Genomic DNA, 25,932 nt, shown 5'->3' on the forward strand with positions numbered 1-25,932 from the left:
ATTGTGGGGGTACTCAAATATTGGAAAGGTATCGCATTCAAACCAACCATCAGTTTTATCAAAGTTCACCATATCATTCACAAGTCATATGCATCTTCAAAATCTTTCAATAGAATGACTCATCATTCCAAGGTTTTCAAATTCACTTCACAAGTTCCCATCTAGAGTAGTCAATTTTATTTGTTAGCACTAGCAACTAGTCATGAGGGGTGCTACTTAACTCATAAGCTTCTTAGGCTAAGTTTGATACTCTTGATCTACTCTATACTTAGACCAAAGTTAACTATAAAAGTAAGCTTTAAATAAACAAAGTAAATATTTGCAAGGTATAAACTTGGGATAGGATCATTGAACATAAGGTAAAATGGAGTGGTGCCTTGCTCAAGAGAGCTTTGCACTTGCAAGAATATTAGCTTGCCTTGGTTGGTGTACTGATCAAAATGGTCTTCCTCCTCCTGGTAGTAGACCTCCTCCTCTTGGTACTCCTCAGTACTAGTGTCTAAAAACGGATACGAGGTAACAATCACCAAACAAACTTAAGATCTAGTCTAAGCACACAAAGAGGTTCACACCAACTATCCTAGCATCATCACATTGCTATTATGTTGGTTGACTTTGTTTTCTTCTTAAGAAAAATAATTTCCTCTCATTACAAATATTGAATTAGGGTTTCTATTTAGTTCCTTGAGGAAATAATTTCCTCTCATTGAATCTTGTTATGATTTAATCTCCTCAAATGAATAACATATGAACCTATGTTGACCAAGGTCAACCATTCATAATCATCATTTGGGAAAAATGATTTAAATGAGGTAGAAGACCTCATACCATTTAGCAATACCACTTATGATTTAACATCACCAAGTAATTCAATGTGAGAGTAAATAGACCAGGGTCCAACCTCACATGAAGTTACTTGGGACAAGATTTAAATGAGAGTAAACCCATCATAAGATTGAGAGTGGATTTGGTGATCACGGGGATACGTGTGCACCCTCTCTCTACCGTTGGATTTGTTCCAAGATTGTGATTTCATAAACGGCCATGGAACGCCGTCAAATCTGCTTATCCAGCCACGCGGAGAGAAATCGATGGAGGGCCCACCTTATCGTTTTGCTGCTGTGTATGACAGGGTGATGGTCACGTCGTGTGGAGACAGAATAAAAAAAAGGAAAAGGAAAAAGCTTGTGTTCATCCGGTGATCGGCGCCACGCGATCGTCCGGGTCCTCTGGTCGCCGCGTGTACGTACAAGGATTGTGACGTGTTGGGCGGGCCCACCCACGTGCGACTCTTCCTGGGCAAATCGTCACCGAGACAGTTATAATTCAACAGGCAACAACTATCATACACATGTTCATCCAGAATACCACATCGGAATATTTCAATAATCTAGAAATAATTATGACCTACTGGCACATCAAACTGAGAGATGTTCCAGTAAGAAGGAAGATTTCAGCTTCCAGCTTCCGATGTCCCAACACGATTTATCTTTTCATAATACAAGACCATCCATTAACCTACAAGCTTCATCCAATCGAGGCATGTAAGCCTTGAGCTGCTTCTCCAATCTAACATCTGCAGCAGCAGCAGCACTACATAATCCCCTAACATTCTCTGACGACATTTGAGCCTTGACATCACCACCGCCGCCCGTCTTCAAGAAACGCCCCAAATGCAGCTATTACAAGACCCGAACAGGCAAAAAAATCACAGAGCAAAAGAACTAGAACTAAAAAATCACAGAGCTTCCTGAGGGACTTGAGGCCGGCGAGGCTGTCCGGGACACGGCCGGTGAGGTTGTTGTCGTTGAGCCTGACATCGGAGAGCGCGGAGAGGTTCCCGAGGCTGGCGCTAACACTAACGTTGAGGCCGTACCCGGTGAGGTTGAGCAGGGTGACCTTCCCCTGGTAGCAGGAGACGCCGAGCCAGTCCTTGCAGGGGTCGTTCCCGGCCCAGGACTCGGCGAGCCACTGCGGGAAGCCGACGTCGGCGAGGAAGGAGAGCAGCACGGTGACCTCGGGCGCGGGCACGCCGCGCCGCAGAAGCCGTTGTGGAAGAAGCTAACGTTGGCGCCGCGGGCGTGCAGCGCGGGGGCCGGGCCGACGAGGCTGTTGTCGTCGAGCCGGAGGTCGCGGTGAAGTCGTTGCCGTTGAGGTAGGCGTGGCGGAGCGCGGAGATGCCGGAGAGGGAGGGGAGGGGGCCCGACGGCGCCCGCCTCCTCTCTCGACGCATGCCTGGCGGCGGCCGGCTCTTGCCACGATGCGTGCCTGATGGCGCCCACCTCCTCCCTCGACGTGTGCCCGGCGGTGGCCGCCTCCTGCCACGACGCGTACCCGACAGCGGCCGTCTCCTACCCCGACGGGTGCCGGCGGCGACCTTCTCGAACCTCACGGCGTGGTGCTTTCCATGGTGGTTTTGGAAGGGGAGTGGTTCAGAGCGATGGGATAAGGCACATGCCAGAAAATAATGCCAGAAAATAACCGCGTGGCTCTTAATAGAGAAGGTACACAATGAGCGAGCCGTGCGGCGCCTGTGGTTATCAGTTTCCAAGATTCAATATTTTTTTTCTCTACTCTGCTGCTCTGCATTATTGATGGGACATGACTAATCATTGCACACCAGACAAGTTGCGCTCGAGGCCAGCGGGAGTGGCGCTCGTGGCAGGCAAAGTGTTAACGGATAATGGATGGCGTTAGACACGTGTTGAGCAGCTAGGGGGTGCTCACGTACCCCCCTGATCACCGGGTTTCATCCGTCATAAGATTTACATAATAGTTTTGGATAATATCATTTGACTAGAATAGCCATAAAGTCCTTTATTTCAACTAGGCCATGATCATACAAAGTAACCATGACATATTTTTATAGAAACATTTAGTGTAAGTGAAATGTGATTTATGGGAGTTGGAATCAACTCAAAACCATTTTTGGTTGATTTTTAATAATTGTTTGAAGTTGCAAAACTCTCTGCCTTGTTATTTTCCTCACTTTAATTCTACAACGAATCTCAAGATGAGACCAGTGTAGTTAGATAGATCTTTTCTCTAGCTTTCTAACCATATGCAGTTCATCAAATTTGGTTGAGCCAATTAGATTCTATTCAAATTTGAACACAACATCTGTAAGCAAATTTTGAAAAAACAGAAAATAGGATTTGAATTAAACGGGCCGGCGGGAAAACTAACTGGGCCTAATTCATTTAAACGGCGCAAGGCCAGCCCACCACGCATCCACGACGCGCGGGCTGCCTGACAGGTGAGGGGCCACCCGTCAGCCTCCGTTTAATACGCGAAGCGGTACGGGAGCTGCGTCGCGTTGGATTAGAATTGGATCGGACGGCTCACGCACGTCGTTATCTCCGGCGAGAACGAGCTACTGGCGCGGCGAGGCAGGGGGTCCGGCGAGCTCACCGTGGCTCCAGCGAGGGTTGGCAGTATGCTCGAGGACGATGTCGATGACGGCGAACTCCCTGGTACCGGCGGCGCGTCATGGGCAGCTCCAATCGACGGCGAGCTTCTGCGGCGGCGCACGGCAGTGATGGAGCAATTGGGCGGTGGTGGTGGCTAATGTCGATGGGCGAGTCGCGGAGGAGGTCGACGGAGATGAGGGGAGTGAGATGGTGCGGAGAAATCGACGAGGAGAGGTCTCCTTTTATAGGCGCGGAAGGGGACCGATGTACTGCGGCAATGGCGACCATGGCGCGGGCTCTCCGGCGAGCTATCGAGCTAGGCGATGGTGGCGTCCTGTTCAGTACGTCCTGGCGGTCCTCTGGGCGGCGTTGGCTAGGCTAGGCGGTGCCCAACACGGTCGGGTGGTCGCGGAGTACTGCGCGGCAATGGCGCGATGAGGTCGTCGTCTCCGGCGGCGGCGGGCGCTGGTCGGTGTCGTGAGCGTGTCTCGCTCGTTCGCGGTGGCACGGCGATGCTCAACGTGGAGAAAAGGGGGCCAGGGTGGCGCGAGGTGGCGAGGCGACGCGTGGCCGTGGCGGGCTCCGGTAGACACGCGATGGCGTGGCCATGCCGTTCCTGTCGCGCCAGCGCGTCGCAGGCGCGCGTTGGTCTGGCCTCTGCCATTCGACAAATGGAGGGCACAAGCATGCTTACGAAGCTAAGTGGAGTCAGTAGGGCAAGGTTTCTAGGGCTAAGACGGTGAGGGAAAAGGGGAGGCATGTCCATGGAGAACATGGCCGGCATGGCTAGGGTTTGGCCATGCTTGTCCTTCTCCTAGGGTTGCTATGTATGGTTTAGGGTTAGAGGGAACCAGGGGACAGGGTGAGATCAAGTGGTGGGCAAGGTTTGGTCAACACTATTGAGAATAGGGATTTGGAGTTTGAATTTGAATTGGATCACCAAGTTTTTGTCCAATTGCCTTGTGCATGCAAAATTGAAAAATGGTGATAGGGATGGATTGGACTTGCTTCAGATGATCCATAACACACAAAAGTGGTGGTGGCCTTCAAAAATAAGAAGAATTGCAAAAGTTGCAAAATGGGATGATCTTAGTTTTGCTTCAAAGTCTCATCTTGGCTTGAGCATAACTTTTGATCTAGGATGAATTGGTACTGGTGGTGTTTACCAAAGTTGTTCAACTTGATGTGTACTTGGATGAGGTGCAAAGAGTTGGAGTTGTTTGGTTTGAAAATCTCCAAATACAGAGGCTCAAAGTAGTGATCAGACTGAAATTGATAGATTTGACCATTAGTGCATGTGAGCACAATTTGATTTCAAATTTGATTTGAATTGAGTTTCTTTGATTCCAAAAGTGCTAATAAGTGTTTAGTAACATAATACAACTAAGGGCACAAGCCAAAGTGGCCTAGGTTAAAGTTTTGCAAAATGTCCAAGCACATGTGTGTGTTGAATTGGATTTTTCTTATTTTTCCATTTTGGTTCACTTGATCCAAATTGGGCATGGGTTAGGGTCTATTTAGGGTTATATTGAGTTTGATAAAGGTTTTCAACTATTTGGGTAAGGTATGAGGGCATGGGTCAAGATTTGCCATTATGGCTAAGTGCCACATATGCCTCTATGCATAATTTGTTTTATTTTTGTTTCACATTAGATTTAGTTGGTAGGTGATTGGTTGGTTTGTTGAGGTTCTTCAAGCCATCTAAACAAGACAGATCATGGCATGAATGATTATTTGCAGAGATAGCTATTTGCTCTCATATGCTTTTTCTCTTATTTTGTTTTCTTTTCTATTTGTTTCTCATTGATGTTGAAAAGGGTAGGGTTTAGGGTTTAAGATCATTTCGAAAATACTTTAACAAACTATCATGGCAAGAATCATCACACACATGCATGAGCACTATGCTCCTATCTTAATTTAATAAAAGTTTTGTTGGTTCCAAAATTTGGAAAATAGGAAAATTCATTTTCTCTTTGTTTTAAAATTTGGGATGTTACAGGGATTGAGCCCAGTCAGGCCTCAGGATGCGTGCACGCAGGATGTCCCAGCGCGGGACAGCAGCCAGTCAGCGTATGCGCTGCGCTGCGTGTCGGAGCGGCGGGAGCAAAGACATCAGCAGCCAATCCTTGCTTGCCACGCCTGGGGAGGTTGCTGGAGAGAGGCGGCGCCTGCTCGGTGCAGCGGGAGCAGCACGGCGACAGCGAACCCGGCGTCTGCCACGTGTGCGAACCGCGCGGGAGAGAGGAGCAGTAGTGGACTGCCACTGCATGCACCATGTGGTTCTGTCGGCCGGGCGAGGATCGAGGAGGGATCGTCTGCGGTTGCTGCTGCGGTGCCCTTCGTACCAAGCTGGGATTTCTCACCGCAGAGGATCCGGCAGGAAAAAACAGGGGGCCTGGGCTGCTTACGCATGCTGCAACTAATCATGAGGCCATGATTGCCAATGATTTGCAATCATTGGTGACTCCTGGAGGATCTTCTGTGGCTGGTTCAGCTGCAGTAAATGGTATGGGACAGAATTCAAAAAAAAATCCGCAAATGTTACTTTTGTTGAGCTTTCTACAGCAGCTTTCGATTCTATTCAAGTATTTAACGATGGGAACACGTGTGATATAGGATTGGAAAGGAAGCTCAAAGATGGCATAATGGATGGTTCGATGATGAATGAAACGAAAGACCAAGGGGTAGGTCTTCAGGGATCGATGGGGATTGCCTCATCTCCGCAGAGTAATGGTAAGGTTTTTGGTGCAACATTGGTTAATTTCATCTAAAATTCCAAGTACTTCATGTTCATTGTCTCTATTTGAGAATGCCATTGTGTCGCATTATCATTCTACAGAGGAGGTTATTGCATTTGGGGGTATTCCAAAGCCTATTGTTGCATTGAGGTCGGTTGGGTGGCCAGCCTAATGCCGACATGCCTCTACTGGAGAAGGCGATGAAGAATTCCCAACTACCTGATGATTCTCTTAATACAGGTCAGTTTACAATCCCCAAATACTCCATTGTTAATATTCCAGACTCAGAGATAGTTAAGAGAGCTGATCGATTAGGTGTATCCTTAGGAACCTCTCAAGGAGAGATAGGCAAGTCCATTAGAGGCAGTGGCGGCGCCAGGAAATGGCGCCTGGGTATTCTGCCCAAAAAAATTCTATGAAGCTAATAGGAGTGAATGATTTGTCTAGAAAGCAAACAATGAAGTAAAGTAACAGCAAGAAATAAAATTGGGGGCAGTACGCCATTACCGCTGCTCGGCGCTGGGAAGCCTGGGATGGGGATGAGGCGGCGCGGACGGGAGGAGGGGCTAGGGCGCGGGTCGGCAGGGGGCGGGGCCGGGGCGCCGCCACCGCCGCGGCGGGCACGGGGCCGTCGCCCGCTGCTCCGGGATGCATCGCCGGGCCGGATGGGGCGGCGCGGACGGGAGGAGGGGCTAGGGCGCGGGTCGGCGGGGGGCGGGGCCGGGGCGCCGCCGCCGCGGCGGGCGCGGGGCCATCGCCTGCTGCTCCGGGATGCATCACCGGCGGCGGTCGTGGGCAGGTATGCCTGCTGCGTCGCGTGCGTCTGCCTGTGACTCTGCTACGAGTCTGCCTGTTGGGCTAGGCCAAATACGATCTAATTTTTTTTCCCATCAAAAACATGGGTATTCCATGGAAGACAGGGGAATACCCCCAGCGCCGCCCATGATTAGAGGGATTAAAATGGTGGAAGAACAGAGAATTTTAACAATTTTGAAGAAAAATGAGAATGATATTGAGAATAGAGAGGAAGGTCTGGAGACTCTTGTATTGTCAAAAGTATCCACCCTTTGTGAGGATTTATGTGAGGATGATGATATCCCACTGGATTTAGATGATCAGTTGGAACATCTTAAACGAGTTGTCAAGGTAAAGAAAAATAGACAGAGGAAAGTTTATGATACTAGTAATATTCGCAAAAGTACTAGGAAACGAATTAAAAAACAATTTTCATAATGCAGAATATAAAAGGAATTAACTGGAATCCAGGGTTTTGGTGATACTGCTAAGCATTTGTTTGTCAACGAGGCAATTAGGGAGCATAAACTAGACTTCATAGCCTTATTGGAGACTGTGAGATCTGATGGGTTCGTTGCATAGAAAACAAAAAATTTCCTACCGCAAGGACGAATAAATCCAAGATCTAATCTATGGAAAAGCCAAGATCTAATCTACAAGATCGAAGCAACGAGATGGAGATGAGACTGACCCTCGAAGATTCCAAAGCCTACGAGATTAATCTCGTTGTTGGTGTAGACGATCGTCCCCGGTGCTGCAATCCGGCAGCACTACCGTACTCGGTCGCGCGTACGGTATCGATGAAGCCCTTCCTCTCCCCGTTCCAGCGGGCAGCGGAGGTGTGGTAGATCTCCTCCAAGTTCCAGCAGCACGACGGCGTGGTGGTGGTGGAGGAGGAAGAAAAGCTGCAGGGCTTCGCCTAAGCCGTAGCAGCGTATGGTGGAGGAGACAGGCGGTCAGAGGAGGGGACAATGGATGGGATGGTGGCCGGCCACCCCTCCCCTCTTTATATAGGGGGCCTGGTCAGTGGGGTGGCCCCATTTCCCATCTAGGGTTAGGGGGCGGCGGCCAAGTGGGGGGAAGAGGGATTTCTTCCCCCCCCCCCCAAGTTGATCCCCCTAGGGTTTTGGGGAAACCCTAGGGGTTTGGCCGGCTGGGCCTTGAGGGACATGTGCCCCTGGCCCATTAGGCTAGGGAGCACCCCCTCTGCTCATTCTAGGCCTCCTAGGGTCGTGGGCCCACTGGTGGGACCCCCGGAACCTTCTAGAACCTTCCCGGTCATTCACCGGAAAAATCCCGAACTTTTCCGAAACCTAGAAATCAACTTCCCTTATATGAATCTTATTCTCCGGACTATTCCGGACCTCCTCGTGACGTCCTGGATCCCATCCGAGACTCCGAACAAACTTCGTCTCCATACCATATTCAAATCTACTTATGCGACATCGAACCTTAAGCGCGTCACCCTACGGCTCGCGAACTATGCATACATGGTCGAGACTCCTCTCCGAGCAATAACCAATAGCGGGATCTGGAGATCCATAATGGCTCCCACATATTCAACGATGACTTAGTGATCGATTGAACCATTTACATACGATGCCAATTCCCTTTGTCACGCGATATTTTACTTGTCCGAGGTTCGATCATCGGTATCTCCATACCTTGTTCAACCTCGTTACCGATAAGTACTCTTTACTCGTACCGTGGTATGTCATCTCTTGTGATCTTAATCACATGCTTGCAAGCTATTCATACGACGTGCCACCGAGAGGCCCCATAGTGTATCTATCTGTCACCAGGATGGACAAATCCCACTATTGGTCCATATGCATCAACTCACACTTTCCGAATACTTAATCCCATCTTTATAACCACCCATTTACGCAATGGCATTTGATGTAATCAAAGTACCCTTCCGATGTAAGTGATTTACATGATCTCATGGTCGAAGGACTTAGGCAACTATGTATCGAAAGCTTATAGCAAATTGAACTTAATTACTTGATCTTATGCTACGCTTATTTGGGTGTGTGTCCATTATATCATTCAACTAATGACATAACCTTGTTATTAATAACATCCAATGTTCATGATCACGAAACCATGATCATCCATTAATCAACAAGCTAGTTATACAAGAGGCTTACTAGGGACTCCTTGTTGTTTACATAACACACATGTATCAATGTTTCGGTTAATACAATTATAGCATGGTATGCATACATTTATCATAAACATAAAGATATTATAATAACCACTTTATTATTGCCTCTTGGGCATATCTCCAACAAGATCTAATTTCTCTATTCCTTTTTTGAATCAATTAGCTGCGGGGTATAACTTCTCTTAGTTTTGTTTTCCACCACATGGTCGTTCGGGGGTATTCTAGTGGGAATAAACTCCGATACACTCCAAGTGTTAAAAGTAAGCACAGGAGATTTATGTGTTAAGATTCATATTAAATGCAAGAGAGATGGTTTCGAATTGATTCTGGTGCCGGTTTATGAGGCTGCCCAAGACATGCACAAAGGAGATTTTTTGTCAGTATTAGTGCGAACTTGTGAATCCGAAACATTACCTATTTTGGTAGGGGGTGATTTCAATATTATACGCAAGAGGGAGGAAAAAAATAATGATAATTTCAAAGCGTGTTGGCCCTTTGTTTTTAATGCAATCATTGAGCATTTGAATTTGAGGGAAATTGCTCTAACTGGAAGACAATATACATGGGCAAATAGGAGAGAAGAACCTCCATATGAGAAGCTAGATAGAGTACTAGCATCAATCTCGTGGGAACAAAAATTTCCATTGGTGACGGTAAGAGCTTTAACTAGAGCTGATTCTGATCATACTCCAATACTAATTGATTCAGGGGTGAAAGCACACCTGGGTAACCAAGCGAAATTCTCTTTTGAGCTACATTGGTTGCGACAAGAGTTTTTTTTTACATGATAGTAAAGGAGTGGAAGTCAGTTGTAGGTGGAGCTAGTCCAATGGATGTTTGGTTGAATAAGTTAAGACATATAAGAAGATTCCTTAAGGGATGGGCAAAAAATCAAAGTGGGAAGTACAAAAAATAAAAAAGAGAGACTGTTAAATATCATTGAGAGTCTTGATTTGAAAGCGGATACGACTTTATTGAATACAAATGAAAGAGAGGAATTAAAAAAAAGGCCAATGATAGTCTGGACAAATTAAGAAGAGAAGAGGAGTCTAAATGGGCCCAAAGAGCGAAAGTTAAACATATTCAAAAAGGGGGAAATAATACGAGATATTTCCACTTAATAGCGAATGGTAAACACCGAAAAAAGAAAATTTTCCAATTAGAGCAACAAGAAGGGACTATTGTTGGGGAAGATAATTTGAAGGTTTATATTACTGAATTCTATAAGAAATTGTTTGGGGCACCGGAACCAACCAATATTTCTCTAGTTGAAGAGGAATTTCAGGATATTACACAGATTTCATCAATTGAGAATGAGATCTTGACGGCTCCTTTTACTGAAAAGGAGGTTTTTGAGGCAATTTCTCAGATGGAACTGAATAAAGCTCCTAGACCAGATGGCGAGTTTTATCAAAAAAAATTGGGATGTAATAAAGGATGATTTGATGGCTTTGTTTTCTCAGTTTACTAATGGGGATTTGCCCCTTTACAAACAAAATTCTGGTGTTATCACATTAGTACCCAAGAAAGAGAATGCGGTCCAAATTCAACAATATAGACCTATTTGTTTGCTAAATGTATGTTTTAAGATATTCACTAAAGGATCTAAAAAGACAAGATATTCACTAAACTTGGTACGAATCGCATCTCGGGGATTGCCCCAAGAGTCATAAAACCAACTCAATCAGCTTTTATGCTAGGTAGAAACATTTTGGAAGGGGTAGTCATACTTCATGAAACAATCCATGAGCTACATACTAAGAAAATGGATGGGGTGTTATTTAAAATCGACTTCGAAAAAGCATATGATAAGGTGAAATGACCTTTTTTACAACAAACTTTGAGAATGAAGGGCTTTGCTCCAGAATGGGGTAGATTAATGCAATAGTTTGTCCAAGGGGGTAGTGTTGGAGTGAAGGTGAGTGGTGATATTGGTCATTATTTCCAGACAAAGAAAGGTCTAAGGCAAGGGATCCCTTTATCTCCAATGCTTTTTAATATTGTAGTGGATATGCTTGTCATCTTAATTGAACGAGCAAAAGAGGATGGTCAAGTCGGAGGGTTAATTCCACATTTAGTTGAGGGAGGACTCTCTATATTACAATAAGCAGATGATACTATCCTATTCTTGGAACACGACCTTAATAAAGCAGTTAATATGAAATTAATTTTGTGCCTCTTTGAAGAGTTATCGGGGCTTAAGATTAACTTTCATAAAAGTGAGATTTTTTGTTTTGGAAAGGCAAAGGAGGAGGAGGATCAGTATAAGCAGATCTTTGGATGTGATGCTGGACAACTCCCCTTTAGATACTTGGGTATTCCAATCCACTACAAAAAAAACTCCGAAATTCGGATTGGTATCCGGTGGAAACACGATTTGAGAGTAAATTAGGATGCTGGAAAGGGAAGTTCCTATCCTATGATGATAGGTTAGTTCTTATTAATTCAGTATTATCTAGCTTACCGATGTTTATGTTGTCTTTCCTGCAAATACCTGTTGGGGTAAGGAAACGTTTAGACTTCTATAGATATAGGTTCTTTTGGCAGTCCGACGAAAACAAAAAAAAATACCTGCTTACAAAATGGAACATTGTATGTCGACCCAAAGATCAAGGGGGCTTAGGTATAGAGGTTCTCGAAATCAAAAATAGATGCTTATTGGGTAAATGGCTCTTTAAACTTCTTAACAAAGAAGGGGTGTGGCAAGAATTTCTACATAACAAATACCTAAGACAGAAGACGTTATCGGAGGTACAAGCTAAGCCTACTGATTTCCCATTTTGGAAAGGATTTATGGAGGTCAAACTGGAGTTTTTTTCAAGGGGCTCTTTCAAAGTGGGTAATGACATGACCATCCGCTTGTGGGAAGATACCTGGTTAGGAAATACTTCTTTGGCTCAGCAATATATGTCCTTGTATAATATTGTACATCATAAGAATATCACGGTTGCACAGGTGCTTGCCCAAACACCGTTGAATATTACATTCCGAAGGGTGTTGAGTGGTAGTAAATGGACTTCCTGGTTACAATTATGCCGGAAACTCATGATGGTTACTTTGAATGACGAGGATGATCGTTTTGTTTGGAAGTTGACATCTAATGGGTTGTTTACTGTCAAGTCGATGTATGAAGATCTTATGTGTGACCATACCCCTTTTTTGAGAAAATATCTCTGGAAGGTTAAAATACCGCTTAAGATTAAGATTTTTATGTGGTTTATGAGTAATAAAGTACTGTTAACTAAGGATAATCTAGCTAAACGTCATTGGAATGGGTGTACAAAATGTGTTTTCTGTGGGGAATAGGAGACCATTCAACACCTTTTTAGTGAATGTCCTTTAGCTAAGCTCTTATGGCGTACGGTTAATTTCACTTATGATCTTCAACCTCCCACCAATATTACTAATATGTTTGGTAATTGGTTAAATGGAGTAGATAGACAATCTAAGGCTTTTATCCGGATTGGGGTTTCTGCTTTATGTTGGTCTATTTGGAGTGTCAGAAATGATATAATTTTTAATTAAAAAGTCTCTTTTCATTTCTTGCAGGTTATTCATATGGTCTCCCATTGGGTCCAACTTTGGGCCCTACTCTTCCCGGAGGGGCAGCGGGATGCCATGGCTTCTGGATGCACACGGCTCCTGATTCGCTCAGGATATCTTGTGTCAGGCTGGTTGGCGACATACTAGAAGACTATGTTGATATATAGTCATAGTATGGTTTGTTTTTGATGGTTGATTCTTGTATCAATCCTCGGTGATGCGTGAATTGTAAACAATACTTTTTCGAACCTTATTCTAATAAATGGCCGTGTGCATCGCCATGATGCAGAAGCCGGGGTATAACCCCATTTCGAAAAAAAGCTACTGCCATGCATTCATACTCTGATTGTTTATTTTAAATATTCTCATCAAGCATCCTCATGATTATAGTCTGATTGTTTATTCTAAATATTCTCGGAAGAGATAGCACAACAGGTGAATGACCAAGGAGTATCATCTTGTTTCGCGTGTGTAGCCGTGTAGGTGCTTATAAAAGATAATGTCACTATGTCAGCATGTTCCCCTTTCACATGTCCAAAAACACAGCTCAAGTTTAGTGAAAGTATTTGGTTCTGATCAGGCTGACACTATGTGTGCACATATTTTCAAATGTCCACTCCTGCCTCCCTTTTATTATCAGGCACTTGAAAGAACAGTCTGACCCGACGACATTTGATCGGAAAAAGCATGTCTTGTATGGCTCTGATGCTGCAAAGCATAATTAGAGAAATAGTAGAAACAGTGGATTAGTCCCATACTGAAGTTTATAATAAAGTGAAAGTGAAAGTGTCCAATAGATTTTTCTAGAATATAGAGCTCCATTTTTAGGTTTGGCTCATGTGCGCCCAATTGCAGGTGAGAGCTTTGAATTTTAGATTTGTGCATCTAATATCAACGACGGAATCTGACTTTCAGCCACAGGCGTTGATCTTAAATCACATAATAACCATCAACTAGCTGGCAACAAAACTAAGTAACTGTCATATCATAACTATTTGTTTTTTGATACTCTGAACGACTTAAGTAGATGATCTCGTATTTGCAAGGACCCTCTAGCTAGTTGTTCAAAAACTGCAGATCTATGTGTAAAAGAGCAAACATACATTAGCGATCGGTGTCAAAGAATGTTTTAAGCATTTTTCAGGGATATAACAATGGTAAGCTATTACAAATTAGAGTGTTATTAATGTGCATAAGCAGAAGCATCTGCATCCATGGCACTGCGATTATATATATCTAAAAAAGTAATAGGAGATACTGGTGAGTCCAGACATCACTTGGACCATAGCCCCATGAATTGCAGTTCTCCTACAAGTTGAAATAGGTACATAGGTGACTTTCCATAACTTATCTCGGCCTTAATTTCTTGCGTGGCTAACCTATCAGTTTGAATGGATCAGGTCAGCCAATTCGCCCTGGCAATCTGAGATTAATGGCCATGCTCGATGCTAGTAGAAGTTGTTATAGGACTCATAGGTGTCGCCGTACTTCCAGTATGCCGGCACCACGTTGTCCGCTTCGATGGACTTCCCATCGTCCGTCTGCACCTTGAAGGACAGACTCTGGCCGGTGAGGTAGGCGCCGTTCTGCCAGTTAGCACCCCAGTTGCGGCTCATGGTTGTCCAGTCGGTGGTGGAATCCTTCACCGACACCGCCGACACGGCGCCGCTTCCGCCAACGTTGGTGACGAGAACGTTATCGAAGTAGTCGTGTCCGGTGATGGTGAAGCGGATGCCCCCGGTCCTCCTGCACGTCGTCCTGGCGTAGTTGACGGGGACGATGCCGGCCCTGTACTGCGCGATGGACTCCCACGCGGGCTCCGACATGTCGAAGTGCTGCCGCGGCGAGTTGCACCAGCCGCCGGCGTCGCTGGGCTTGCTGTTGTCCGGCGGGCAGAAGTTGGTGGCCGTGACGGTGATGGACGTCCCGGGCTTGCAGTCTTTCGTCCGTGAGGCATCGCAGGTGATCGCGTAGCACGCGCCGCAGGACTTGCCGTCGCCCCACAGCGTCGTGCTCAACGCCGTGGAGTTTGTCCCGTACCCGTCGTTGTACAGGTTGTCGTACCCGCACGCCCCGTCTGCATATATATGCAAGAGAAGAAACAAATGTTAAGAATTCATGCATTCGGCAGTGCTCGAAAGAAAACCGTTATTTGGTAGTAGCAAAACTGGCAAAGATCTGTGCATAATGAGGTAACACATACTCATTGTGCCGGACGCGTCGCCCCCGCCATAGAATGTCGCATTGGCGGGCGTCCAGTACTGCTGAGCCACTGAACCCCCGAGCTGTGACACGCACAAGCCCAGAAACAATTCCAGGATCGCGACCTTCTCCATGTCACCGAAACTAACTCTGCTGCAGTGGGTGCTTATCTGATCTAACTTCAACTCTGCTGCATACTGAAAACCTTGCGTGTGTTCTCTGGTACTTATAAGCAACAGCCGGCAAGCTGATTGGAATTCTGTTTATGTGCATCACATCAACGTACGGGGATCGTTGACGAGGATCATGCATGTACACACTGGGCATGTGCCTTCCTTGTTCGTTGGACTAATCATGGGCATAAGTGGCAGATCACACACATGCATTATGCACCTAGTAGCTGGTGGCAAATAATACCATAAATTAGAGGATGGTGAATCTCTGGGATATGGCATGATTAATCCTGTCCGTTCAGACTATGTTCTTCTGGTAGTTCTTCCTTGGAAGCGAGTTTTAGCTCTTGCGATCGGTCTGTGATCATGAGATCGAGCAGCAATGCATTCTCCATATAATAGAATTTGATCCGTCCGTGACGGCTGTTATTTCTGTCCTCGCAGATTCTGGACCTACATCTCTGAAAATACAACATCAAATGATTCTTGAGCATGGTGGTCTTTTCTGTTTGGAGGCAAAAGTTCAGAGTTTTCTGCTAGAAGCATTGCAGAAGAGAACATATCATTCTTTGCGCATAAGGATCTCCATATACGAGAACTGTTGCTTTTATATTTTGGCAAGTAAGTGATGTCACTAACTAGGAAGCGGAAGTTCATATGATTGATTGGACATAATGATGGGGAATAAGTTTAAATTCAGTTAACAATCTAGTAGTTCAGACACGACCCAACGCAACAAAACTGCAAATGACAACTTCCTGTTCGCCCAACATTTTCTTCTGGGATTTTCTCAATAATTCCAAGAGTGACCAGCAAACTGGAACACGTTTTGCCTCAATCATTTGATGAAGATGAGGAATCTGTTATGATACATGAGCATTCTGCCTCGATATAGGTAACTCAACTGCCAGCCAGTGTGAAAATTATCGACGGAATGATAAAGACAGAGCCGTGTGGTCTATACTCAAAACATGATTTTTTTTTTGTTGACCAACAGGGGAATGATCCCTCCCTTGCCTATACGTTGTTAGGTAGGATGAGGCTCTCCCCGCGGATGGACGCTGGGATGATAACCCGGTTTAAAGTTCACCCCTCCCTGCGAAATTATCGCGAGATGGGGATTCGAACCCGGGTGCGCTTTGCTTGCCTTGCCACTGAGCTACAACTCTCATACTCAAAACATGATAGCCCGTGTCATTGTAGGATGTAAGAATCTTCATCATCTTCCAACGAGATCATGGAGCTAATTAAATATTATGTTTTCCAGGTCTCTAGGAACACCGAATGGGTTATGGTGGTTACCACATACATAGATCACCAAGAAGATACGATCAGCGTGCTTGGTTGTAAAAGCACACTCATCAACCAATGCAAATTAGAAAACAGAATGCCTGAAACTGTGCTTCTTGCTTGGTCTCTTCTCTCTTCAAACAAAAACAACCACATGCACGACAGCCGGGAAGTAATGCAGCAAGATATTGGTGGTAAGGAACTACGTCCACATGTGGAGATTTGAATCTAGACATTTTAAATTCGAACTAAAAAAATAATTTGAACCTTAGAATTCAAATTTGAGTTCAGTATCAAGTTTGATGCAAAACACTAGAGAAATGTTGAGCTTTGATCGATTTTTTCTTCTTTGTTTTTCCTTCCTCTTCCCCATCCCTCACGAAACTCGAAGAAGAGGTAGTCATAGTCGAGTAGGAGTTTAGGGTGGTGGAACACCGTCCCTGGAGAACACCGTGCTCCGCGATCTAACAGGGAAGGCTAGAGACTAAAGAGGATGTTCGTCTAAGGCGGTTTGTGGGCAGGGTTCATGGTTTCATCGGAATTTCCAAAATAAGAGTAATCTTGAAAATTGCCAAAATTAGATGTCTTGAAATTTCATGTCAACTCATACACTTTTTAAAACTTTCATGAATAATTGTTAGATGTATTTTATTTTTCAAATCCTAAAAGGTTGAACATTACAACATGTATTGATAGTTTTCTGTAACCAAAACTAAGCATCCCACCATAGGGATGGTATCAAAGGGTAGGTTGACAAGGAGCATAGATGGCATTGACAATGGATGATATGAGTGGTGAATAAGGTATAATCATAGTGGGCACTGTCTCCAAAAATGAAGGACATACCATACTATCACTGTATGAAGGCTGTCATGTGTAGAACTGAGAGAAAAAATACAACTTATGAAAATATGAAATTCCGCAAACCAAATGGCTATAAAAACCAGAATGACTGTTTCTCATGATAAGTTAATTTACATACTATCGGAAAAAAACACACTTTTGCTATTTCTTAATGAGACGGCGAGGGCTGCCCGATCTTCCACATGTATTCCTGCATAGTCCATCCACTTTTTTGTATTGCTACATTGTTAGTATTAGCCCGCCAAGCCTTGTATTCTTTCCCTTGTTTAATTGGGGTACAGATCTCCTATGCAGCTATGCTATTTGTTCTCAGTTTGCAATATCGTGGATAAGAGAACAGGTATCATCAGCAACACGGTATTCCCTATGGGCCTATCCGTGATATCCATCTCCATTGCAGAACGTAATAAGCAGAGGGAGCTGCGAATCTGAAAAGTATGCCATATATTACATGCTTAACGTGGTGTTATTGCAAGACAAACAAATCAGCAATCAATTAAACAAGTGGAATTTGAACAAAAGCACTAAAGGTGTTGGATTCTTGCTCCATGACATATATAACTCTCTACTGGTCTGGATGTGCCTTTGTTTCCCATGATAGAACTGATGGTGTTGTGTCTTCGCATTTTCACATGACATGTTTAGAATATGCCTTCTTGTTTTGTCACTGAAGATGGTTTAGTATGTTGATCGTCTTCAAAGAACTAGAACTAAAATTGTCTGCCATGCTGGTTGTCTATGCCCAAAACTGGCCAATCTTGATCATGCTGTGATTGTTTGACTGCAAAAAATAGTGGTATACAAATGCAAAAACAAAAGGCAGTATGTTGTAGCCAGTCACGATGATGTAACCTTTCTTGCTGTAACAGCGGTGTGTGCATCTTAGTGACAGACTGAATGTCCAAAAAGGGCAGAGTAACAACACAATGTCTACGCGGCAATTATATATATACGGTTTGCCTAAAACAATGAAGGGACAGAGTATTGGACAAAAATCCAAATGTTCACTCAAAATATGCAGTGCTACACTTGTATTGCTTCCCTAACTAAACCGAGCACGGAATTCTCAACTCGGAGTTTCATGTTGGCGCCAGGGTCAGCCTTGCTGTATCGGACAACCATTAGCTCATAAGCACACAACTTTTTTTCAACACCAACAATCTCATCTTTTAAATTCCTGCATGCTCACCTAAAAGGAAAATGAACCCAGGTTGACCCCATCTGTGCAAAATGGTGAGAACTGAAGTCGATTTTCCAAATACTGTACACGGATTTACAGTTGGGACTACCGTCTTGATGCAACAAATGGTACTACATCTAAGTTAGCGCAAATGCTTCTTCTTGGAAGGGAAGCTGGGGTTCTTGGTATGGATGGACTATTTTGTTGATCTCATCGGAGGTGAGAGTTTCGCGTTCTAGCAAGGCATTTGCTAAAGCATGCAATTGCTTCTCGTGCTGAAAATAAATTGGATCAGTCAGAACTGAGTTGATTAAAAGATAAATATGTTGGTAAAAAGCAGTCGAAGTTGAGAAACAAACCTTCTTTAGTAAACGCGTGACCCGCTCGTAAGCTTCTCTTAGGAGTTTGACCACCTGCAAGGCCAGATGATCAGACAAAATGCAAGAAGAGATGGTAAATATCCTCCATAGGACAGTTATACCCAGTGACTCGAAAATACTGATACACCACGCACAAGCACAACAAACATTGATAACTAGCTTGTACTGGCCAGTGGTCATAATATACTAGAGAAATGCTATTCTTAATTACAAAACCTATGAATATGTGTACCTCTTCATCTATTCTTGATTGCATGTCAGCACTCGGACGTTCTCTCACATGCACTGGACCAATAGCATCACTCATCCCACAGTTTGATACCTACACCAGTATGTTAAAGCATTAGACACATCTAACAAGAAAAAAAAAAGTACAAAAGTACAAAATAATCACCATATACTGAGCAAGCTCTGTTGCAGTATGAAGATCATTCCTTGCTCCAGTTGTAACGTTCTCTTCCCCAAATATAAGCTCTTCAGCAACCCTTCCACCCATGCAAACATCAAGACGTGCCAGGAGCTGTTTCTTGCTGATAGAAGTCTCATCCTGTGAAGGAAGTTGTGTAACCATTCCAAGGGCAGATCCACGAGGCAGGATAGTTGCCTTGTGAATTGGATGAGCGCCCTTGGTATTGAGTGCAACAATAGCATGCCCACTTTCATGATAAGCAGTAAGCTAAGGAACAAAAAAGAACAGTTAGTACTGAAATTCAGTTTCTTCAGATTAAAAATTTACAAAAACATTGGACGCTATAGCTATTAGTCCTAGTGTGTCAAGAAAACAGCAACTTGCCTTTTTCGATTCGTCAGATATGAACATTGATTTCCTTTCAGTTCCCATGATGATACGATCTTTGGCAAACTCCAATTGTGATGCATTCAACTTGTCAGCACCTTCAACTGCAGCCTTAATTGCTGCAATGTTTACCAGGTTTGCAAGGTCTGACAGAAAAATAAAGAAAGATGAGTCAATCAGTCCTCCACATGATATTGCTGTCAAATTTTATAGCATCTTTCAAACGTAAGATATTTATTCTTATATTCTAGTGGGGAAAAGTGGAATACTGCCGATCTATGTGTTAGAACTTGGGACTTATTAAAATGATGAAGCGGCAAAAAGAATAAAGAGATCCCAATTGTTAATGAAAAATAGCTATCCTATTGGTACCAAAACACCTCATAGTTAGCTGAGATCATGTGAGGGGAAGTTGTACGCACCAGCCCCATTAAAGCCAGGGGTACTACGGGCAATTGCATTGACATCCACATCAGTGGCCACAGGCTTGTCTTGCAAATAGAGATCCAGAATATCTTGGCGGCCACGCACATCAGGGCTAGGGACAACAATCTAATAACCAATGTCAGCATAAATAAATGAAATTGCTTATTTATACAGAATTTGGAATACGAAATCATTATATGCAATCCCTGTTCTCGCAAAAAATATAAGTCGTTGATGATAATAGTTGCGATGATGAAAAAATATACTCGAGAAAACTTACATGTCTATCAAATCTACCAGGTCTCGTAAGTGCTGGATCAAGAATGTCTGGCAAGTTTGTTGCAGCCATTACTATTATTCCCTGTAGACATTGTTTGGAAACAAGAGTTAGACAAAGTTCTGCAGCACTCTGTTCACTTATGCGATGATGTTACCTCATTTTGTTCAAATCCATCCATCTCAACAAGAAGTTGATGCAATGTTTTCTTTGTGTGCCCTTCCCACTGTTTTCTAGTGGATCCCACGGCATCTATTTCATCAATGAAAACAATACATGGTGCCTGTAAAGAGAAACAATAAAAAGCTGTTAAAACATCAATTTTCACTGATAAAACAAATTAAGCTTGGCCAGTTTGCCTATCAGGGAGATGAAAAGAGAATCACGATGGAGCATGGCCCGTAAGCTGACAATGCAACGAAACTATTCTTGTACTGCAGGCTAGAGCTATAGAGCGAAGGAAATGTTGGAGCAAACTCAGGCAAAGGAAGAGAAGGGTAAAACACCTTTTTCTTTGCGGCTTGAAACAAGGACCTCACTCTCCGAGCACCGACACCAACAAACCTGACACAATATGATGTCAGTAAATTATGATTAAACAGAAAGGCATGAAAGCAGGATAGACGTACAGATGATATGTACGGTGCCATTGGAATGCAAATGCTTCACTAGTCATGACTCATACATGCCCAATACATATGATTTTAGTAGTGCTTCGATTGCAACACATAGAATGGTATGATGCCATAAAGCCAAGTTTTCTGACGTCAAGTTTATACGCAACTTTTGCAATTCAAAGTAGTAGTCTAGGGTTAGCAAAGATACAATAAAATATGAATCCCAATATCATGACAGAAGAGATCTTACATTTCCTCAAATTCAGAACCTGCTCGGTAAAAGAACGGCACACCAGCTTCACCTGCAATGGCCTAAAGCACAACGCCAGCTCTAGTAAGGTATTGTATTTATCAAGGAAATGATTGTTGTAAATAGATAAGAGATGTCTTCTACTCTTCTAATAGAAGTTAGTTTTTGAAGCTAAGCAGAGAACTGTATTGTTTCCATGTAAAACAGCAATACGAGGCACAGTAAGGACCTCACAAACATGAAGTAAAACATCATTCTTAATTAACAAACATGAAGCAAGGCATGATTCTTTCAAATAACTTGTACCTTCGCAAGCAGTGTCTTCCCAGTTCCTGGAGCTCCAGTTAAAAGTATCCCCTACAAAAAAAAAACATCATTGAATATCAAGGCCTATAGCTATTGAGTCAGCATTCAATAAAAAGATGCCTTGAGCCTTCAAACAAGTATCTACCTCCATAGGGAAGGTACATAGCAGATTGAAAATGTATCTTGCAGATTGATATAGAACAAACTACCTTTGGTAGCTTTCCACCAAGGCGCGTGAACTTTGTAGGGTTTCTCAGATACTCGACAACCTCCTCAAGTTCTTTCTTTGCATCGTCACAGCCTTTGACATCTTTAAATGTCTTGACATTCTGCATTTAAAAGAGCATAAAGGGATCATTTGGAAAATCCATATGTTCACTCTCTTTTTCAGCACTGAGTAATCGAACCATTGCATACTAACAGTGCAAGTAAGGCATGCACCACAAAAGGAAACAAAAAATGCACTCAGTAATGTATTTTTGCATTACTGACGGCAGATCAAGATATCATCAAATCACACCTTCTCGGGAGTTACATCCTTATTCAAGTCTTTTGCAGAATACGACGAACTAGAACCAACACCAGATGCGCCCATTCCACCTAGGCTACCAATATACTTCTGAAGCGCAGCGGCGCCCATTACCCTGAAATAAAATGTAGTGATCACTAAAAGAATAAACTTGATGTCCAAAAGATACTCAAGGTTAACACAAAGAGTTTGTCGCTGCCATGCAAACCAAAAACAAATCCGAGAACTTATCCATGGAATAAGGTCTGGGAAAGAAAATACAACAAGGCTTCAACTAGTTTACTATTCATATATAATCACAGGAAATAACTATTTGCATTACAACTCTGGATATGACATAAAAAATGTATCATGCATGCCTTAAACACCAGGGATAGGGGTAGCTGATTCACATTTGAAACTAAAATCTATGAAACTAAATTTCAGTTGCACTATGCAAGAAATTGCATGGCAAATAAAGACCATTTAACCTTCCAGAGTCATTAAATAAGTAAGAAAACAAAGTATAAACCTTGACATAAACATGATGTCAATAGATGACATATTAGAAGTTCCAAGTAATTAGAGTCATGACTTATGGAAGGTTGAGCATACCACATTAGTCCAACAGCAACTGTGAACAAGATAGTCGAGAAAATCTCTTGAACAAAGCGAGTTGATCTACCGGTAGCTTTAGGATCAACCTAATGATGGCAATCACAGCAGACATTATCAGGATCGTATAGTAAAAGCAATGACCACCCCCAGAACATGAAAATACTCATGAATAATATAATAGCATAATGGTGTGGTTTGGAGGTTGAGCGAACTTACCATTACGACATGCAATGGTTGCTTGTGTGATATCCCAGGATTCGAGAAAGGCTTGTCCTCATCCCCAGATACACGCTGCTTCAGTTCTTGCAACTATTGATGTAAATGTATGTAAGCAACGAGCTGGAAATGTGTGTTACAAAATGGTGACTAAAATTTTCAAACCATTACAATGTACAAACATACGACACGTGAGGGAAACTGATGCTACATAGAGCAGTAATGGGAGGTTTGAAGCTTTAAGCTTTTTTCTGTTCAAAATGGTAGCAATGTACATCTCTCTGAAGAACTGAACAATTTTTGATTAAAACAGGTAGTATCTGAATTGATGCATTTCTTTCTTGAAGAAATAAAAAAACATACATAATGTTTTGGCACCCGACATTGTCATCTGTTGTGGTATCATAAATGGGCATGGAACTTGATCAAGTGCCATTTTATTGTCAGTATCACAAGTTCATAACAAGGATAGTTTTCAAGCTGCACTGTTTGACTAGGATAACACAAATCCATGCAAGTGGCATACTTGCAAAGGAAACTTACCAGAGCTGGTAGGGTTGCCGAACGCCCATACCGTTCATCTGGTAGGTAATCAGCAATGGCATTGGTGAGGATGAGAGCTCGGAGGTACTCTGCAACACCTTTGCTGTCCACCGCGTGACTTCTTTGCTCAATTCTTTTAATGACGTCTTCTGGGCTACATGGATGAAAAACCAAGAACCGTATCATTCTCTGAAATCTAAGTAGGACACTGGACCGTTATATGCAATGTGCAAAGGAAAACAAAAGGTCTTGATTCTACCATTGCAATTAATTGTTTCAGTAGCATCAAAAGATGGCGGGAGAGGTACATTGTTCCACATCACATATCAACGACACCAAAACTATTATGTAATGGATCTGGCGCTTTGGCTACAAAGTGCATGATTCCTAGATTTGAGATTTTCAGTAAAGCAATGATGCATCCGTATGAATTGTCAGTCGCTGGTGATGTTCCTTGTAATTTCGACTATAATAGGTAAATGAACATGATCGTATGAATGCCAATGAACATATTATACTACTACCAAGGTTCCAGAATTCACCCAGCATCACAAAAAAAAAACTAAAACTGAGATGGACAGATTGCTCAATCCCTCGTTGCAACTGCGTTACTAAGGTAAGTCAAATGGTCGAAATGTACGAATTAGAAACTAATCCCCTGATACCCATGCCAAGCCGAAACACATTTCCAAGTTCCCCCAAAGCAATGCTTATCTGAGTTTGACTAATAACCAAAGGACAGCAGACAAAAATAAAAAATAAATCTTGTGGAGCGCACCTAAACTTGTTTAGCTCGTGGAGCAGCGCGCTCTGCTTGGCGGCGTCCTTGGGGTCAGCGTCCGCGTCGTCGATCAAGCGCTGCAGGCGGCGGTCGGGGCGCCAGAATGGCCACCAGCTCATCCAGTCGCCGGACACGACCCAGTCGAAGAACCTCCTGGCGGCGCTGACGACGGCGGCCGCGAAGGCGACGGCCCAAACCCTAGCCTTGTCCACCAGGTCCTCCAGCTCCTCCTTGCCGCCCTCGGCAGTCTCGGCCTCCGGTTCCGGGGCGGCCGCCGCGGCGGCCGCGGCCGCGGGCGGGTCGGGCGACTGGGAGGGCCCGTCGGAGGCCAATGCACGCAGGGAGAGCGGGGGGCGGCGGTGGTGCGGGAAGGAGACGGAGTTGGGGGGTAGTGGAGGCCGGCGGCGTGGGGGAAGGGGGGAGGGGAGGGGGCGGAGGAGGAGGGAGGCCTGCAGGGCGCTCATGGCGGCAGCGGCGGGGGGGCGCCGGCACCGGCGAGGTGGGAGACGCGTGACTTGGAGAGGAGGCGGAGGGGGTTTCCTTCGCTTTTTTTTCACTTCTCGGTGGGCTCCGCTTTAATTTTTAGTGGCCACGGGGAGTAGCCTTATCGTGAGCCGGACGGGAGTAGAGTGAGAGAGGCGGTTCGGTGGTTGGCAGCATTCACCCGAACCGTTGGTTTGGAGAGTGGCGACGTGGACGGACGGCTGAGGTTGAAGGACGGCGAGACTGCGTGGAGGCCATGTGGGATCTCACTTGGCAGGCACTGTGGGTGAAGCAAGGGACCGGATTCCATAGCGTGCGCACGGAGGAGGCGCACATGACGAGAAACGAATGTTCATGGTCTCATGTCATGGAAGTTGCATTTATAAAGCGCACGACGCGCCCGTATCTACGACACCACGCACCGTCCATGCTCAATGGAGCGTTGTATTTACTATATTTATTTTTTACTCTCTTTTTTGCATTAATTAAGCAACATTGCTTGTTTGTACTGTACTACGTATATATAAAAAGGCGTGTGCATAAGCACTAGTTATTAAAAAAGCGTGTTCCATGTCAGAATACTAGTAATGAAGGGTATGGATATTCATGGACTGTAGTCAACTATGTCCTGCAAGCTAAACTCATCGGAGGGCTTGGTGGTGATGAAGATCCCCTGCCACCTGATGGAGGAAACCCACACCCACTACCAAACCTTCCTTTTGGTGGAATCTAGGATGGTATGGTGCATGATAACAATAATCTGTATGAAAATGTTGCACCAAATTTAGGAAATGCTGCACTGGGGGGAATGTTGCACCAGCTGTTTATGGGGAGCCCATGATCCACACCCCTCCACAAGACTCTGTGCAAAGCAACCAGGACATACAACCAGCTATAGAGGCAGTGGATGCACTAGTTGCTTATCATAACATGCTCACATATGTTCTTGCTGCTTTCCTCATGCTCTAGATAAACTCAACAATGGAAGTGTTACAGGAGCTAGAATCTAGATGATTGATGTATCTGCCGATGGGTATTCAGAAAGAAAATGTGTTGTCACAGTGTATACTGAACAGGAGGCACCTGCCAACAAATCCTCAGTCATCAATTCTGAAATTTATGACAGCCAAGATGCAGTAGCACCTGAACAGCTATTTACACATGTTGTTGACCATGTTGTTGTCAATGTGCACATGTCTGATGTGCATATGTCTGATGCTATGGGTGGTTGCAGATGCAACAATGGCAAGGGAAAATGAGAAGGAACAACTGAAAGAGACAAGGAAGGAGAAGGACAAGGTGTTATCACCAGATTTTAGACGAATCCAGAGGTGGGCCGGGCTTGGAAGATTACCTGTGGAAGAATTCT

General features: G+C 44.2%; 2 protein-coding genes across 2 annotated transcripts; both read right to left on the reverse strand.

The window, feature by feature from the left end:
- Positions 1–14,101: 14,101 nt before the first annotated feature.
- On the reverse strand, positions 14,102–14,989 carry LOC124663499 (expansin-A9-like). The gene is made up of 2 exons (XM_047201194.1): positions 14,857–14,989; positions 14,102–14,730 (listed from the first exon to the last, which is right to left on the reverse strand). The coding sequence occupies exons 1-2, from the start codon at positions 14,987–14,989 to the stop codon at positions 14,102–14,104; spliced, it is 762 nt and encodes a 253-aa protein (XP_047057150.1).
- A 3,109-nt stretch (positions 14,990–18,098) lies between these two features.
- LOC124659200 (ATP-dependent zinc metalloprotease FTSH 9, chloroplastic/mitochondrial-like) lies at positions 18,099–24,544 on the reverse strand. The gene is made up of 17 exons (XM_047197133.1): positions 24,078–24,544; positions 23,300–23,453; positions 22,757–22,849; positions 22,538–22,626; positions 21,935–22,058; positions 21,624–21,743; positions 21,415–21,465; positions 21,109–21,170; positions 20,748–20,805; positions 20,399–20,524; positions 20,245–20,325; positions 19,961–20,090; positions 19,536–19,684; positions 19,137–19,418; positions 18,975–19,064; positions 18,722–18,775; positions 18,099–18,637 (listed from the first exon to the last, which is right to left on the reverse strand). Exons 1-17 carry the CDS (start codon positions 24,542–24,544, stop codon positions 18,500–18,502), a joined length of 2,268 nt encoding a protein of 755 aa, XP_047053089.1. The 3' UTR covers positions 18,099–18,499.
- Positions 24,545–25,932: the final 1,388 nt, after the last annotated feature.

The sequence above is a fragment of the Lolium rigidum genome, chromosome 6 (genome assembly GCF_022539505.1).
Source record: "Lolium rigidum isolate FL_2022 chromosome 6, APGP_CSIRO_Lrig_0.1, whole genome shotgun sequence".
In the NCBI taxonomy this organism is placed as follows: Eukaryota; Viridiplantae; Streptophyta; class Magnoliopsida; order Poales; family Poaceae; genus Lolium; species Lolium rigidum.

Excerpts from the sequence above, each read along its gene's own strand:
- LOC124663499 (XM_047201194.1), bottom strand. The coding sequence starts at position 14,989 with ATGGAGAAGGTCGCGATCCTGGAATTGTTTCTGGGCTTGTGCGTGTCA. Across the intron at positions 14,731-14,856 it reads CGACGCGTCCGGCACAATGA|ACGGGGCGTGCGGGTACGAC; the intron begins GTATGTGTTACC and ends ATATATATGCAG.
- LOC124659200 (XM_047197133.1), bottom strand. The coding sequence starts at position 24,544 with ATGAGCGCCCTGCAGGCCTCCCTCCTCCTCCGCCCCCTCCCCTCCCCC. Across the intron at positions 20,326-20,398 it reads ATGGATTTGAACAAAATGAG|GGAATAATAGTAATGGCTGC; the intron begins GTAACATCATCG and ends CAATGTCTACAG. Across the intron at positions 19,065-19,136 it reads CAGAGCTTGCTCAGTATATG|GTATCAAACTGTGGGATGAG; the intron begins GTGATTATTTTG and ends ATACTGGTGTAG.